The 15,845-nt window shown below is 40.6% G+C and overlaps 1 protein-coding gene across 1 annotated transcript in view; it reads left to right on the plus strand.

Annotated features, from left to right (window-relative positions):
* HEATR6 (HEAT repeat containing 6) overlaps positions 1-14,919 on the plus strand; it is a 30,712-nt gene extending 15,793 nt beyond the window's left edge. The window contains exons 10-20 of the mRNA XM_019732543.2: positions 1,667-1,873; positions 2,261-2,360; positions 4,140-4,495; positions 5,351-5,473; positions 5,821-5,907; positions 8,200-8,334; positions 9,066-9,188; positions 9,938-10,062; positions 10,472-10,568; positions 11,630-11,834; positions 13,533-14,919. Coding sequence (XP_019588102.2) covers positions 1,667-1,873; positions 2,261-2,360; positions 4,140-4,495; positions 5,351-5,473; positions 5,821-5,907; positions 8,200-8,334; positions 9,066-9,188; positions 9,938-10,062; positions 10,472-10,568; positions 11,630-11,834; positions 13,533-14,074 — 2,100 coding nt within the window. The 3' untranslated portion in view covers positions 14,075-14,919. The remainder of the gene's footprint in view (positions 1-1,666; positions 1,874-2,260; positions 2,361-4,139; positions 4,496-5,350; positions 5,474-5,820; positions 5,908-8,199; positions 8,335-9,065; positions 9,189-9,937; positions 10,063-10,471; positions 10,569-11,629; positions 11,835-13,532) is intronic.
* Positions 14,920-15,845: the final 926 nt, after the last annotated feature.

Raw genomic sequence — 15,845 nt, forward strand, 5'->3', positions numbered from 1 at the left:
GCTTGGTTTTTAATTTTACTTTGTGAGCTGTTGGAATTGTGATTTTTAAAAATTACCTTCTGAAGAAATGGAGGTTTAGCATAACATCTACCTTTTTCAGTTCAGCCAGCCATCTAATCGGGTTGGCAAATTATGGCCTGTGAACCAAATCTGGCTCACTACCTGTTTTTATATGACCCATGAGCTAAGAATGGTTTTGATGTTTTAAATTTTTTTTTTAAATAAAAAGAAGGGTAATATTTCATGACATGTGAAAGTTATATGGAATTCAGTTTTCATTGTCCACAAGTAAAATTTTATTGAAACCTCTTTACATTTATTCCTTTACATAGTAATTGTGCTACCCTGGCAGAGTTGAGTGGTTGCTCCAGGGACTCTGGGGTCTACAAATTATAAAACATAAACTATGTACTGCTGGCCCTTTACTGTAGAAGTTTGCCCACCCCTAAGTTCTTCTTGCATCAGCTGACTTAAGCACGAGCCTGCTAGCGCTCGTGTGCTCTCTCGCTCTCTCTCATGCTATTTCCTAATACATTATCAACTGCCTAAGTGATTATGCTTAATTCAGAAGAGTCATACTGCTTTGTTACAAATTTGTTCTTAAAGCAATAACTCTTTAGTTTTCTGTTTATGATTCCTCTCTACAAAAGGCATGCTGAAATTATTTATTCCTTGGTTACTTGGAAATAATATAATTGAAGATTTTCTGGTGTGAAGATTTTTCACACCAAATTCCGATATGCTTCATGTTGAGTAAATATTTAGATTCAATCCTAGAATTATAATGTTGATTCCCTCTTTTTTAAAAATTGGGCAGAATCATTTGTGGGTGAGCTGCCCAAAGAGGGGATGGTATTATTTTATATTACGGTCCCTTACATTTCACTTTAGTTAAATTGCCATTTTTTCTTTAAATTTCTTTTCTCTTTTCTGATTTTTGATGCTGCAAAATCATCACAGTATCAATTGAAAATAATATTTTAACCTTATGAAGAAAATGCATTGATGCAGTGACACTTTTCCTGACAAATACAGTAGTCCATTGACAAAGGTGTACATGTTTCCTTTTCACCCATAAGATCCTATTCAGTGGTATTCTTTTCTTTGATTAGCAAAGACTCTTACTGCAGGCAATGTTATTTCCTGCACCTAAGGATGTTTATAAAAATTTTGATTACTAATGGTGCTTGCCAAGTTGAATTTACGCAATTCCTAATACTCTGTTGAAATAACATTGAGCACCCCAAGATGCTTCAGGGTAAAATGTAAAGCAGAATATCGTCAGGAACTTTGATATGAAACAAACTCTAGACATTTTTATTTTTTTCCTACCCCATGGACTGTCTCTTTTTGGTTGATCTTATGCTTGAATAAACTAGGCCTCTAATCTTTAAGTTATTCTCATGATTTCAGGTTTTTGTACTGTGGTGTATATCCTCACTGTAAGAAAACCTATAACAGCAATGTGATTCAAGATTTTTTTTTAAGTGTGGGGTGCAAGTGGCCTAGTTCCTGGCTACTTTTAGGATCTGATAGCTAATCCCATTGCTTTTATTCTTCTAATTAAAGTGATTCTAAATACTTGGAAAATCAAAATGTATATAGAAAGAAGGGGATCTGACTCCTGATTTTTAACTAACTGATGTATATCATCCTGAAATTTCAGACACGTGCCTGTGCTCTGCAAGTTTTATCTGCCATCTTGGAAGGCTCAAAGCAGTTTCTTTCTGTTGCTGAAGATACCAGTGACCACAGAAGGGCTTTTACTCCCTTCTCTGTAATGATTGCTTCCAGCATCAGAGAGTTGCACAGATGCCTTTTGTTAGCTTTGGTGGCTGAGTCATCCTCACAGACCCTCACTCAGATAATTAAGGTAAATGTGCCAAGTTATTGGTAGGTTTCAGAGGGAGTTTTTCTGTTTTAATTTTGTATAATGTTTTACATTGCCCAAAAGTGACTTGACTTAAGAATATAACTAAGTAGTAATTTTATTTAAAGATGTCCTATTTGGACCTACTTGTTTGATCTTACCTACATCTCTGTATGTCTAAATAAATGATTTACTAAAACTACTCCTTTATTTTTAGTTTTAAGTTGTACCATTGAGAATACAAGTGCTATTCCCCCTTTTAAAAATGGCATAAAAAAGAGTGATTTTCAGATAAGTGTGAAGACTTTCTTTTTAAATTAAATGCTATAAAAATTTGTCTTTGTGCTGACTTAATCAGTCCTATTGATGAGCTTTCCTTTTATTTTGCAGTGCCTTGCAAATTTAGTATCAAATTCACCTTATAACCGGCTGAAACTCAGCCTGCTGACCAAAGTCTGGAACCAAATAAAGCCTTATATCTTCCACAAAGGTTGGTGGTAGTTTAAAACTCTTTGCTTCTGTGTATCAATCAAATCTAGATTATTAGTTTAAAAAATATCACAGCAATTGTATATAGCCCTAAGATGTCTGTTTACTCTCCTCTAGTTTTCAGGAGACAGCTATTGCTAGAATCCCACTTTTGACTCCTGAAGCACCACTGGAAGGAAGTGAGCTGGAGAATCAATTGTAAAGTTTAATGCCTCTTTGCTGCTTCAGTGAAGTAACCAGAGTATTCCTTTAGAATTAAGATTGAGCCAAGTGCATGGGGTTCCCCTCTAGTGTGTAATGGTTTGTATCCTTTAGGCAGAAGTAGAGGCTGAATGGACAGTCAGATAGACCTTATCTTTTTGGAAAGGAAAACTGGAATTTGAAACCTAACTTCTTTAGCCTCCTTATCTCCTCTGAAGTTCAGATAAAATTCCAGAACCTCAAATCCCCACTAACTACAGAGTCTTATTCTTGGTATTTCCTGACTTATTCCCACACATAATATATTTGTGTTATATATATGTACTTGCCTTTACAACATTTGAGATCAAGCTTTAAGATCAGACCACATTCTGGTAAGTTGAGTTTTTCAGTCACAATTACAGGACTTGAAGGAGGTATGGATATTTTTTGTGACATCATGGGAGGGGTACTGGGCCTCTGCCATCTCAGAGTCATGGCTCTCACTGAACCCTAATTTCCTCCTAACAAGAAGAATTATATGTAACTCATAATATTTTTATGAGGTTTAACTGAGATAATGATGCGTGTGCAAACTAAGTCTAATTCATTCCTTTTGCCAGTAAATAAAATGGGAACCAGAAAGATAAATCTTGCCTTAAGATCTCTTACCATGTTAATGGCAGAAGTAAGATGAAAACAACGCAAGTCTTCTGGCTCAGTCCCCTGCTTACTCCACAGAACCAACTTTTCTTCATCTGTAAACAGGGGAGTGGACCATGTCTCAGAGGTCCCCTTCAAGTGTCTGGCTTTGTCCTCCGGCATCTTTTTATTATTAACATGTTCCAACCCACAGAAAATTTGAAAGACTAGTACATTGAACACCTGTATACCTCTACCTAGACTTAATAGTTATTAATATTTGTCATATTAGTTTTCTGTGTCTCTTTCTACATATATGTATCTGTGTATGTATGTATACATGTGTGGGTATATATGTATATTTTATATACATACATATTTATATAGACATTTTTCCTTGAACCATTTAAAAGTAAATTACAGACCTGATATTTCACCTCAGCATGTATTGCCTAAGAATAAAGACAACTTCCTAAAAAACATAAAACCATTCTTGTATCTAAGAAATTTACCTTGATTCCATAATATCATCTAATATCTAGTCTGCATTCAAATCTCCCCATGTGTACCAAAATATCTTTTACAGCTTTTTTTTTAAAAAAACCTACGTTCATTCAAGGTTCATGCCTTGCATTTAATTTTTATGTCACTTAAGCCTTTTAAAATCTAGAATAGTTTCCACCTTTTTTTTCTTTTATGATACTGAGTTTTGGAAGTCGAAGCCAGTTGTCTTACAGAAGGTCTCACATTCTCAATTTGTCTGATTTGTTTCTTTATAATGTTATTTAACTTATATTTCTGTCCCATGTATTTCCTATAAACTAGAAGTTAGGTCTAGAGGTTCAGTTAGATTCAGATTAAATAAGAACGCCATAATTCTTAACTGCCTGCAGGGATAACCATGGTCCTGATGCCACCTGTTCCCATGGTAATGGGTTCTTACTGTTTCTTTTGATAGATGTTAATGTTCGTGTGTCAAGTCTCACACTCTTGGGAGCTATAGTATCTACTCATGCACCTTTGCCTGAAGTCCAGCTACTTTTACAGCAGCCCTGTTCTTCCGGACTCAGCAATAGCAATTCAGCAACTCCTCAACTCAGCCCTCCTGATTGGTGGAAGAAAGCTCCTTCAGGACCCTTTTTGGAAGAAGCATCAGTTAGCCCACCAAAGGGGTCTTCAGAGCCCTGCTGGCTCATTCGACTTTGCATTTCCACTGTTGTACTTCCCAAGGAGGACTGCTGCTTGGGTATTGATGCCGCCTGTGTAGCAGGAAGCTCCTATGTGCCATCCCCCATGCGATTGGAGGCCTTGCAGGTAGGAGGTTTCCTTTCCTCAACTCTGAAACGGAAGCAGTTATTCTTCCTTCATAGGGTGTTGGTGAGGAGTGAGTCTGTGAAAGGAATGTAAAAGTGAGCCACCTGTCAGTGATGTTAGCGGGAGTTGTATTGTCAGTGTGAGTGCTGTGTTTGTCATTGCTGCTTTGTTTTGGTGGGGACGGGGGCTTTGGTTGTAAAATGTCCGTTCATTCATTTTCATTGGAAGCCATTTTAGTCACCTCAGGTATTACATGGCAGGTGGATATAATTATTATATAGTAATTCTGAAAGAAATTGTATAGTTAATTTTTGATTTCTACAACTTACAGTTAAATAAATGTTTCATTCTCTATAAACTTTTCTTTGGTCTTATATCTGCTTAGAGACAACAAAATATAACTTCTCCTTCAAAGGAAGAAAACAACCCTAGATGAAAGTATTGGCCTTTTCTGTACACAAATATGATCTAAGACATGGGTGTGGTTCTGGGGTCTCCTGCTACTTTTGGTTAATATTCAACATGTCCTTTAACCTTTTTAACCTTTAACTTTTCCAGCCTTAGTTTCTTCAGCAGAAATATCCAATGAACACCTACCTCAAAAATTTTTGCCCAGGCTTAAATAAGATAATATTGATAATCTTAATGAAACACATTTTATAAATTATAAAGCACCATATAATTATATGATGTAGTTAATTGATTTTAGTCATAAAACGAAGATCATAGTTGTTCTTCATTTCATTCAACATCATATTCAGCTCTTTGTTAAGTGTGAGTGATTTCTGAAATACTTTTCTGGATACTGCAGCCCTACATTCAGGCCTTGGGGTTAATGCTCTATTCTCTTCGCAGGTGTTAGCTCATCTGGCAAGGGGCTACTTTTCAGTGGCTCAGGTCTACCTGATGGAGCTTAGAGAGGTGATTTGCAAGTGCATGGGGGAAGCAGATCCATCTATTCAGCTTCATGGAGCAAAGGTACTTGTCATTAAAAGCCACATGCTTCTCTTTTTTCCCCTTTATAGTCTTCCTGGTGCTGCATGTGCACCAGTTCTGAGGTTTCTTCAGGAGGTTTCAGGCAGGGAGGTCATACACGCACCTAATCCCAAAGAATGGATTGGGTAAGAAAGTAACAGTATGGTATATAGCTGTTGATTTTGCTCCTGGAAAGAATGCCTCTGACATAGAAGTTACAGAGAAAAGAAAGAAAATCAGTTGGAAATTATTTTCACCCTTGATCTAAGATAATCTCCAAACTAAAGTGGTCATTTACCTCCATAGTTCTAATAATCTGCTTTGATAATCTGTTTCTTTTATCTCGACAGCTTCTGGAAGAACTGGGTACGGGCTTAATACAACAGTATAAACCCGATTCTACCACAGCACCTGATCAGCGAGTGCCAGTTGCCGTGGTAAGTAAATGTCAATTTATAGAGGACTCTTTTCTTAGTGCTTCAGTCAGTTTTATTTTGAGGCTCAGTGATTAAGTGGAGTAGACAGTATGGTGTCTTCCAATGTCAAAAATTACGGTTTGTAATCTATGATGATGAGATACTAGCATGGATAGGTTTTATTTGCAGTTCAGCATATGGTAGGATTATGTGGAACATACAACTGGCAGTGCAAAAAACATTTCTTTTGCATAAAACCTAATTTGGTTACTCAATTGGCCCAAGAGGCAGACTGGAATGGTGGAAAGAGCCAAGGGTTTAGCATCAGAAGGCATGAGACCAAATCTAGTGAGCACCATTTAATGCATCGCTGATTATAAGCACAATTTCCTCATTGTAAAGAGGAGTAAAAATCCTTAACTCATAGAGCTGTTGGAATATTGAATGAAACGTAAAGATGCTGACAGTTACTAGTTGTTCAATGAATGTTAATCCCCTTAACTCCCTCACCATCCACCCCTTTACATGAGTCCCTTGAAATTCATGTGCTCTTAGGTTGTTTCTGTTGCCCCCACACTTTGCCACTTCTTCATTGGAGGAGTAACACGTGGCCTCACCAAAAAAGGCTTCTACTTAGTGCCAAGAACAAAATCCACTTAACATTAGTGATATTTTCTCTCTCTGTCCTCCTCGTCCTGCTTATTCTTTTCCCTATACAGTTTCCATCATTCTTTTAGTGAATTAAGAATGTGTAGCCCTAGTCCCTTCCTTAGTGTGCTACTAAAGCTGAAATGTCACCATTCCCAGGGAGATGAGTTGAGTTTTCAGACAGACCTAGGTTTGAATCCAAACTTCTTCCCTTGCTCGTCAAGTGACTTTGGGCAAGATTCTTAACTGTTCGCACTCAGGTATTGTTTCTTCTGTAAAAAAGGGATATACTTTCTGTATTATCTATCATTGAGTAAATTATCCTAAACGCTTAGCAGCTTGAAACAATATACATTTATTCTCTGACATAGTTTCTCTGGGAAAGGAGTTGAGAGCAGCTTAGCTGGGTGGTTCTGGCTCAGGTCCCCCAGAGAGGGAGAGGGAAGGGAGAGGAAGTTTATGACCTAGCTTCAGAAGTTTCACAGTGTCATTACCACCCGTCCTATTGATTACACAGGCCAGCCCCGGTCAGGATAGAAGCAGACTGCCTCCTAAACATTAGGATGCCAGAATCATTGTGGGCCATCTTGGAGCCTGCCAACCACTGCTGTCCATATTCTTCTGGTTTGGGGCGAGGAGGGCCCAGACGGGGTTTCCAGGAGCTAGGATTGTGGGAAGGACTGAGCGGGTGCATTGGATACATGTAAAACTCAGGACTAGCTCCTGAGGCAGAGGAGTCACCAAAACTCCAGACAGACTTGCAAATGGACGTGAAATCCCAGGGTTGTTATAACTCCTGGGAAGGAAACTGGTGTAGGTACTCTTCAGATGCGTACCTTGAGGGGCTTTGAAGTGAGATGATTCTTCAAAGTGCTTCAAATAGAGCGTACTGCTCAATTTAAGAGTCTCCACTATGCACCAAGCTCTATGGTAGGAACTTTATACACAGTGCTACCTTTTATTATCACACAGGCTTTGCCTAGTAGATGTCTTTGCCCTGTTTTACTGAAGAGAAACCAAAGCGTAGAGAGGTTCAGTGATTCGAGCAAGATTGCAGAGACAGGAAGCGGCAGTGAAGGAGTCACCCCCAGCTCTGCCTCTGGATCCCATGCTCTCTGGGAGCCTGGTCTCTGTGCCCGTGAGGGATCAGGTGGAAAGAGCCCTAGTTGGGTGTCAGCAATCTGGCTTTTAGTCCAGCTCTGCTGCCCACTAGCAAGTTACATTATTTCTTTGTGTCTCCATTTCCTTGTGTGAATATGGGGATAGTGGTATATACTTCAGGTAGTTGTGCTGAGGATGATATGAGCTGATATGTGTAAAGCACTTAGAACAATGCCTGGCATATCATAAACTCTCTGGAGAACAGTAGCTGCTATGCTGTTATTGGTACTGTCATCATCTTCACCCTCCTCCCCATTGTTAAAACGATTACTGCTTAACAGTAGCTGACTGTAGTTTCCTAGTCAATAAAATGGAAGGATTCAGTTAGTTGTTTTCTAAAGGCCTCTCATTGCCGTGGAAGAAGAACTAGCAAAAGCATTTACAGGAAGTTCCCACTTGCTGTAAGGAAAAACTTGTCATGTACTACGGTCACTGGGGTAGTTTCAGCGTCACCTTGGTTCCACTGTTGCTCTTGGGCTGTGGTTTTAACTGGCTGTGTTGCAGGTGGTGCTGTTCTGGACTGTGATGCTGAACGGCCCTTTACCCAGAGCCCTGCAGGATTCCGAGCACCCGACTCTGCAGGCCAGCGCCTGTGACGCCCTGTCATCCATCTTGCCGGAAGCCTTCAGCAATCTGCCGGTAACTGGGAGGGTTTTCTCATCTTTACATGGTGCCCTGAGCAGCAGAGATGGAGTTGGATTTTTATTTATTTATTGTCTTCATTTTAAACCAGTGTTCAACATTGTCTCTGAGGAAAAGGTGCTTATTCTACTTGAGTGTGGGGAGAAGGCAATGGGAAAACTTAAAATCTTCATGTCTCAGGAGAGCGTTTCCTCCCTGTGCTTAGCAGGCAGGTGGTAGAAGTGGGGGGAAGGGAGCTTTGAAGTCAGAGAGATTTCAGAACGATTTTGCCTCCAAAAGTTAGAAGGACTGGGGTTTAAATCCTGGCTCTTCTACGTTCTGGCTCCTTGATTATCATAACTACTTGAAAACTGCTTTATCATCTATGAAATGGGAATCATGTGAGTAACAACATGGAGTATGTGAAAATACTTAGCTGGTACCCAACCCACATGGGATTCAAACTGCTCCATTCCTTTAGTCCTCGGTGGTTTTGCATCTGTTCTTATTTGTATAAATTAGCTTTCGTAAAGAAGGCAGCTTTACTGAAGTAGGAGAATAAAATGACCCAGTTCACACAGTTGTGCTCAGGTCTCACTGGATCTGAACTGAACCATTGGCTCCACCAAGGTCACCTTCAGGTCTCAGCTCCTGAACATGGACTCAAACACAGATATGTCAGTCACTTGTCAAAGACATCGACCCATACTTATTTCATTCTTGCTTTTCCTTTGCCCCTCTCATTGCAGAGCGACTGGCAGGTGCTGTGCATCACGATGCTGCTTGGGCTGAACGACAGCAAGAACCGTTTAGTGAAGGCTGCAGCCTCGCGGGCCCTTGGAGTCTATGTGCTTTTCCCCTGTCTCAGACAGGTCAGAGTGAGCCTACGTAGCTCTGCTGTGCCTCTTTTGTAGTCCATAGCGATCCTTGTTTTGGTGAATACAGAGCTTCTGAGTTGGACAGTAAAGGAAATTAAGTTGCTTTGCACTCTGGTTTCCTTAATTGCTGCTAAAATATGATAATATCTATAATTCATTTATTTTTAGTTGCTTAGCACAATATCTAGGACCCTAGGTGCCCAGTAAATGTTTAATGAATAATTGGGGAAAAAAATGAGATGAGACGTTAAAAATGAGATAATAGTAATAATTTAGAAGGCTGATAGAGTTTTTACTAAGAAGGAAATAAATTTCTCCTTCACTCTTACTTGTGACATTTATCTCACTGAGAAGTGTGTAAAAAATAGGATGTGTTTTGGAAATGCATTTCATTGTCAACATCATTTCTCAAGATGGACATCAGTTCAAATACAGAATTCGTAGGTAATTGTCCCAGGCCAGGGCATAAGATGTTTACAAGAGCAAATCCATATGCTCCTCAGGTTGTGCATAGCACAAACCAAAATCATGGGCGACCTTCCCCTGGGATTTTAACATCCTGAGATTTTAATGTCCAAATTATATAAGAACAGTAAATTGATTGAGTAAATGAATTTTGATTTCCAAATAGAAATTTGTGGTAAAGGCTTATCGCGTTATCTGAAAATAAAATTTGAGAATTTCCAAGGTAGTGGTGTGAACTCCTAAAGTAACTATAGCATTTTGGTTTGTTTATCTTACAGGATGTCATATTTGTTGCAGACACAGCAAATGCTGTATTGATGTCACTTCAAGACAAGTCTCTGAATGTCCGGGCGAAAGCAGCCTGGTCCCTGGGCAACCTGACAGACACTCTGATTGTTAACATGTAGGTGACTGAGCTCGTTTTCCTTGGGTGACTTTGGAGGCTGAGGTCTCAAGGGAAATCTTTGATCCCATTATAAAAGAATTAGCAGCAATCCCCCCATATTATGTAGTCAGTCTTCCTGCTTTATTTTGTTTTATAGTCCTTCAAGTAGTAAGATTAGTAAGCTGTTCTTTATGTGTGTGTATGTGTGTGTGTGTGCATATATATATATATATATATATATATATATATAAATGTGGACCTATTAGGTCAAAAGGTATAAACTGTAAGGTCTTGGTATGAGCTGAACAGATTTATTAAACAGTTTTCCTAAAGTTTTTATAGTTATACTAAGTGACTATATCTGTATATACATATGCATTTTAAATGGGCTTTACCTTTAAACCTGTGCCTGCTTTGGATGCGACAGGGAAACACCAGACCCAAGTTTCCAAGAAGAGTTCTCTGGTCTCCTGCTCTTGAAGATGTTTCGATCAGCTATAGAAGCAACCAAGGATAAAGACAAGGTAAGCCCACAACACAATCGAGGATTTGTCAGGTAAGTACTTAGTGTATTATCGTTTCACTCCATCAGATTTATTCGTGTAAAGGAGGTGGAGCATGTACTCAGGTTATAAAGTGGCCCACTCCACACGTGTACAGTTTCTTTCCTATCTCCTGTCTCATGAACAATGTCACTGCCACTTGTAATACTACTACATGATATGTCCATGTTTGTTTAATATTAATCTGTTTTGTTTTTTTCAAAAAAATCTTGAAGTTGACTTGACAGGCCAGAAAGATGAGCAGCCCTTGGTTTTGAATATCCCATTACACTGATAAGTTTAAAAAGCATGGACCTGGGCTTTAGGGTCAGGCAGACATGGTTCAAATCCTAGCCTGCCCTTTAGTAGCTGGGTGACCTTTGGTGCATTATTTAACTTCTCTGAAGGTCAGTTTCCTTATTTATAACACGGAAATTGTTACCTATACCTCACTGGGCTCTGAGATACCTTTAAGCACCCGGCACAGTACCTGACCTATACCAAGTGCTTAATTTAGTACAGTGGTTCTGAAAATCTGGGAAGCCTGACTTTAGACTAATTCTATCAACATTTCTGGGGATAGAACCAGGGAATTGGTTTTAGAAATGAAACCCCCCAGATGATTCTAGTATGCTACAAAGCAAAAAAAAAAAAAAAATCTTTAATAGAAAAGTATTGGCCTGAATTATGAAACCCAGCTTCTCCTCCCAGCCTTGCTGCAAACCAGCAGTGTCCTGTTGCCCCTGGGCTTTACGTGCCATCTCTGTAACTCGAGGAAGATGGATCTTTTTGAAGTCCAATCTAGCACTAAAAATATCAGGGTGAGGAACTTGATGAAACCTCACCTTTCCGATGGCTCAGAACGTTAACCACGTAATACCTCGCAGAGATTTGAGAACTTGCACCCTTATAGGGTGCGTTTTTCATTAGCTCCCTTGCATCAAGATATCTAGGACCTCTTGGGTTTCTTAAAGCTGAAGTTGTATTTTCTGAAACTTCTCTTTGACAAAACAGATTTCTAATGCTTTTACATTTTATTCTAGGTAAAAAGTAATGCAGTTCGGGCCCTTGGAAATTTGCTTCATTTTCTGCAGCCATCTCATATAGAAAAACCCAGATTTGCTGAAATCATTGAGGAGTCTATCCAGGCCTTAATTTCTACTGTCCTAGTTGAGGCTGCCATGAAAGTCCGATGGAATGCTTGTTATGCAATGGGAAATGTATTTAAAAATCCTGCTCTTCCGTTAGGTAAGGAAGTTTTCCTCTTTTCTCTAGTAGAGGGCTTCTTTGGGCAGCACACACCAGCCTATAGTGTTATTAAAGATGTTCATCACGATATTGTGTATCACTGTAACAAAAAAATGGAAACACACTGAACACCCAAGTTTAGGGGAATGGTCTGAGATAAGTCATGGTATATATATTCAGTGGGATATTTTGTTGCCATTTAAAATTACATAAAAAGTTTTTGATAATCTGGGAAGATATTTCTGATGTTAAGCAAATTAAAACAGGATGTGAAATTGTTTCTCCGGTATGATCTCAATAAATGGGTAGGGAGAAAACTGAAAGGAAATTTGCCTAATTATTAACAGTGGTTGCCTCTGGATGGGATGATGAGTAGGATTATTTTCTGCTTTCATTTTCTAAATTTTCTACAATGAGCATATACCGTTCTAAAAATCAGGACAAAAAAAAAAAATAAAGGAAAAACTGGCATGGGAGAAAGAGGCCACAAATTGGAAATCCCATATGAGCCCTTGGTACTAAAGTGAAATGCTGCATCTAGGGACGGCACCTGTCTCTAAGTGATGACATGCTGTGCCCCTCCACGTATCACCAGTGGCTAATAGCCACCTAGGCATATGGATCAGAGCCTCTAAATCCCATTCACACTGTAAATGCCAGCATTTGCCGTATACATTTGTCTCTGTGGCAAGATTTGGAGCATAAGGAAGGGGATGTTTCTGGAGAAGAAAAACCATTCTGGACCAGCAGAGCTTGCATCAAGTTAGGGAAATCTGGCTCTGCTCCCCTTTATTGCCAAGAGCATCCAGGCAGACCAGTCAGCTGGGAGCTGGTAGAGAAGCCGGCTCCTGTCTTTTTCCACTGAGGAAAGAAGAGCCTCAGGTGACTGTGAGGGTTGGCACTCGAGGTGGGTGTCTGCTTGGCTGTCTTCTCTGGCAACAGAGAAGTTGGAAGGGCTGGGAGTGTTAGGGAAGCTGCATTCTACTCTGCTGCCCATCTTGATGAATAAGAACCCCCCTCCCCAAATGGAATGGATAGTGGGAGTGGTAGCCGTGACCAGGAGGAAAGCAGGCTGATTTTCTGGGACCAACAGGAAGGGAAAGAAGACAGAAATCTGGGCATAATCATCTCAGAATTAGAAAATTGAGCCTTCCTTTAATCTGAATAGCCTCTTCCCCAGTCACTGCCTAGATACTATTTTCCTTTTCTTTGCGATAAAATGCATGGCTTGTTATGGCCAGAGCAGTGTCTGGCTGCTAATCTGCTAATAAAATACTCTTTTGCCAGCACTAACAGGACTAGGCATACAGTTGTGCAGTTTGCACACTGCTCAGGAGGACCCAACTGAGAGGGCACGTGGGGCTACAATTCAGTCCATGCTCCTCCCACCAAGCCTTACCCCCTCAGGAGAGCATCCTCCCAGAGAAGAAGTCTCTTTCAAAGTCACGAAAGTCCCTCTTTCAGTAGCAGGGGCCCCGAGCATGTGGCAGGCTTGTCTAGGGAAAGAGTCAGCACTCAGCCACTTACATAGGGTCTCACAGTTAATCACGCAGCAGCATCCTGATTCCATAGGATTATTATGGGAATTAAAACATAAACTAACTTAAGCACCTGTGTATGTATGTCTCCTTCTGCCCTTCTCCCTTTCCCCGTACTTGTAAGTCTCCGTGTATTTTAATGACTGTGGGTTCTTTCTAGGAACAGCCCCGTGGACCACCCGGGCCTACAACGCCCTGACGTCAGTCGTGACATCGTGCAAGAACTTCAAAGTGCGCATCAGATCTGCCACTGCCCTTTCCATCCCGGGCAAGAGAGAGCACTACGGGTCTGTTGACCAGTACGCCCAGATCTGGAATGCCTTGGTCACCGCCTTGCAGAAGAGCGAAGACACCACGGACTTCTTGGAATTCAAGTACTGTGCCAGTCTCCGGACCCAAATCTGCCAGGCGCTGCTTCACCTCTTGAGCTTGGCCAGTGCCTTAGACCTGCCCTGCATCAAAGAAACTCTTGAATTGAATGGAGACATGATTCAGTCCTATATTCTACAGTTTTTAAAATCAGGAGCAGAGGGAGATGACACGGGAGCCTCCCACAGCCCGCAGGAAAGAGACCAGATGGTCAGAGCAGCCCTGGAGCACATAAGCAGCGTGCAGGCGCTGCCTGGTGACACCGCCCAAAGGGCCATCCTGGGCTTCTTAGGAGATATCCTGACTGTTTATTTTGATTCATCTGGATCATAAGTAGCACTCCTAGGATTAACAGATGGGTGACTCTTCCACCATGCTTTCCAGGGGTCAGGTGGTCACAGGAAGACATGAGTTTCAGAGGTCAAATGGTAATAGGAAGACAGAGTTTGAGAATCCAATATGTGGGGTTCAATCTTATGGGCAGAAATAATCCATCCACTATTTATTTAGAATGGGTTAGCAGCTATTTAAATTTTTCTACAAGAGCCCAACCATGTCAGAGAGTGGTTCTGCTGCACTGGCCATGGTCCAGGTTGTTGGAACCTCTGCCCTGTGTGCAGCCAGGAGCCAAGAAGTGTGCCCTGAGCAGACTAGGAGGTTGTGAAGGGTATTTAGTCTCAGAAGACTTAAAAAAAAGGAAGAAAAGAAAACAAGGTTTTAGGAATAAGAATGTTGCATATTGTGTCTGTGGGAATTGTTTTTCTTTTGTAATAAACTAATGGAAGACAGTCAGTCCATATCTCCTGTTACTATGAAACTGCATTTATAGAAAGCTGCAAGCAGTGCTGACATCCAGCCAGTGTGCACTGGTGCAGCTCCATCAATTGCTAAAATACCGGAACAGTTCCTTATAGGCTGGTAAATAGCTGTTGTGCTAAACTCCCCAAGTACCCACCCTGGAAGCCCCCTCCACACCTCTTGAAGGAAGTGGCTTGTTTACTTGTCTTTTTCATAAAAGTAAAAATGTGGTATATATAGCTTATTCCTGGTTCTTTGGGCTTTCACTGGTGGGTTCCTTGATTAAATATTTGTGAAATGACTTCAGATAGTTTCATTTGATGAATCACTTGTATCTTTTGCTTATCTTGAATAAAATCTAATTTTTTTTCTTTTTAAAACATTTGTTTCTGTGAAGGTTTCCAGGTCTCTGAAAACATCCGAATGTACGTATGCAGGGCAAGACCAGGGTAAGCGTTTCTAGAAATTCCAGTAGGATCCCATGAGTCCGAGGCGGGGGCTTCTGTCCTGATAGGATGTTGACTCTCTCCTCACTGAGGCGTCGTGGGCATACACCAGGGGCAGGAGGTCCCCTCAGATGCCCTAGGCTGGCGCCCCAGTAAAGCTGCCATCGGGAAAGAGGCCAGGCGGAGGACAGAGTGAACTTAATTTGATGCAGAAACAGTAGACAGTCTGACTCTGATTCAGAATTCTAATTCAGAATGCCAAATTCTGAACTTTCTTTTGATATTTAAAAGAAAAAATTTGGAGGAGGGGGTCATCCTGGCACAGCTAGCTAGGGCTTTTGTTCATTAAACTGGCATTTGAACTTTCCCACGACCACTAAAGGAAACAGTGATTCCTAACTGCTCTGAACTCGAAGGCATACACTGCAACCTCCTTTGTGGTATTAGTCAGTAGTAAAGGAGGAGTCTTAAGGTCATTATGGGACAGACAGAAACTTCTATAGCACACCTGGGGAACAACTCACTTGATTTCGATATTTGTACATGAATCTACACTGGGAGCAGAATCTTACCATCTTTCCAACATAAGAGTTAAGTGAGTTGTTATTCTGGTTCATTCGGCCTTTACTTCCTTAGTATAGTGTAGCGGTTAAGAGCCTAGGCTTAAATCCTGGCCCTGCTGCTCTATGTGAACGTCATTTAACCTCTCTTGTACCTTAGCTTTCTCATCTGTAAAATGGGGATGGTAGTACCTACCTCATAAGGATGTTATAATGATGAAAAGTGTTAATACATGGGAAATTCTTAGAACAGCTTCTGGTACTCAATGTTAGATGTTTATTTTCCTTGAATTTTCAGAG

Source organism: Rhinolophus sinicus, linkage group LG15, assembly GCF_036562045.2.
Source record: "Rhinolophus sinicus isolate RSC01 linkage group LG15, ASM3656204v1, whole genome shotgun sequence".
NCBI lineage: Eukaryota > Metazoa > Chordata > Mammalia > Chiroptera > Rhinolophidae > Rhinolophus > Rhinolophus sinicus.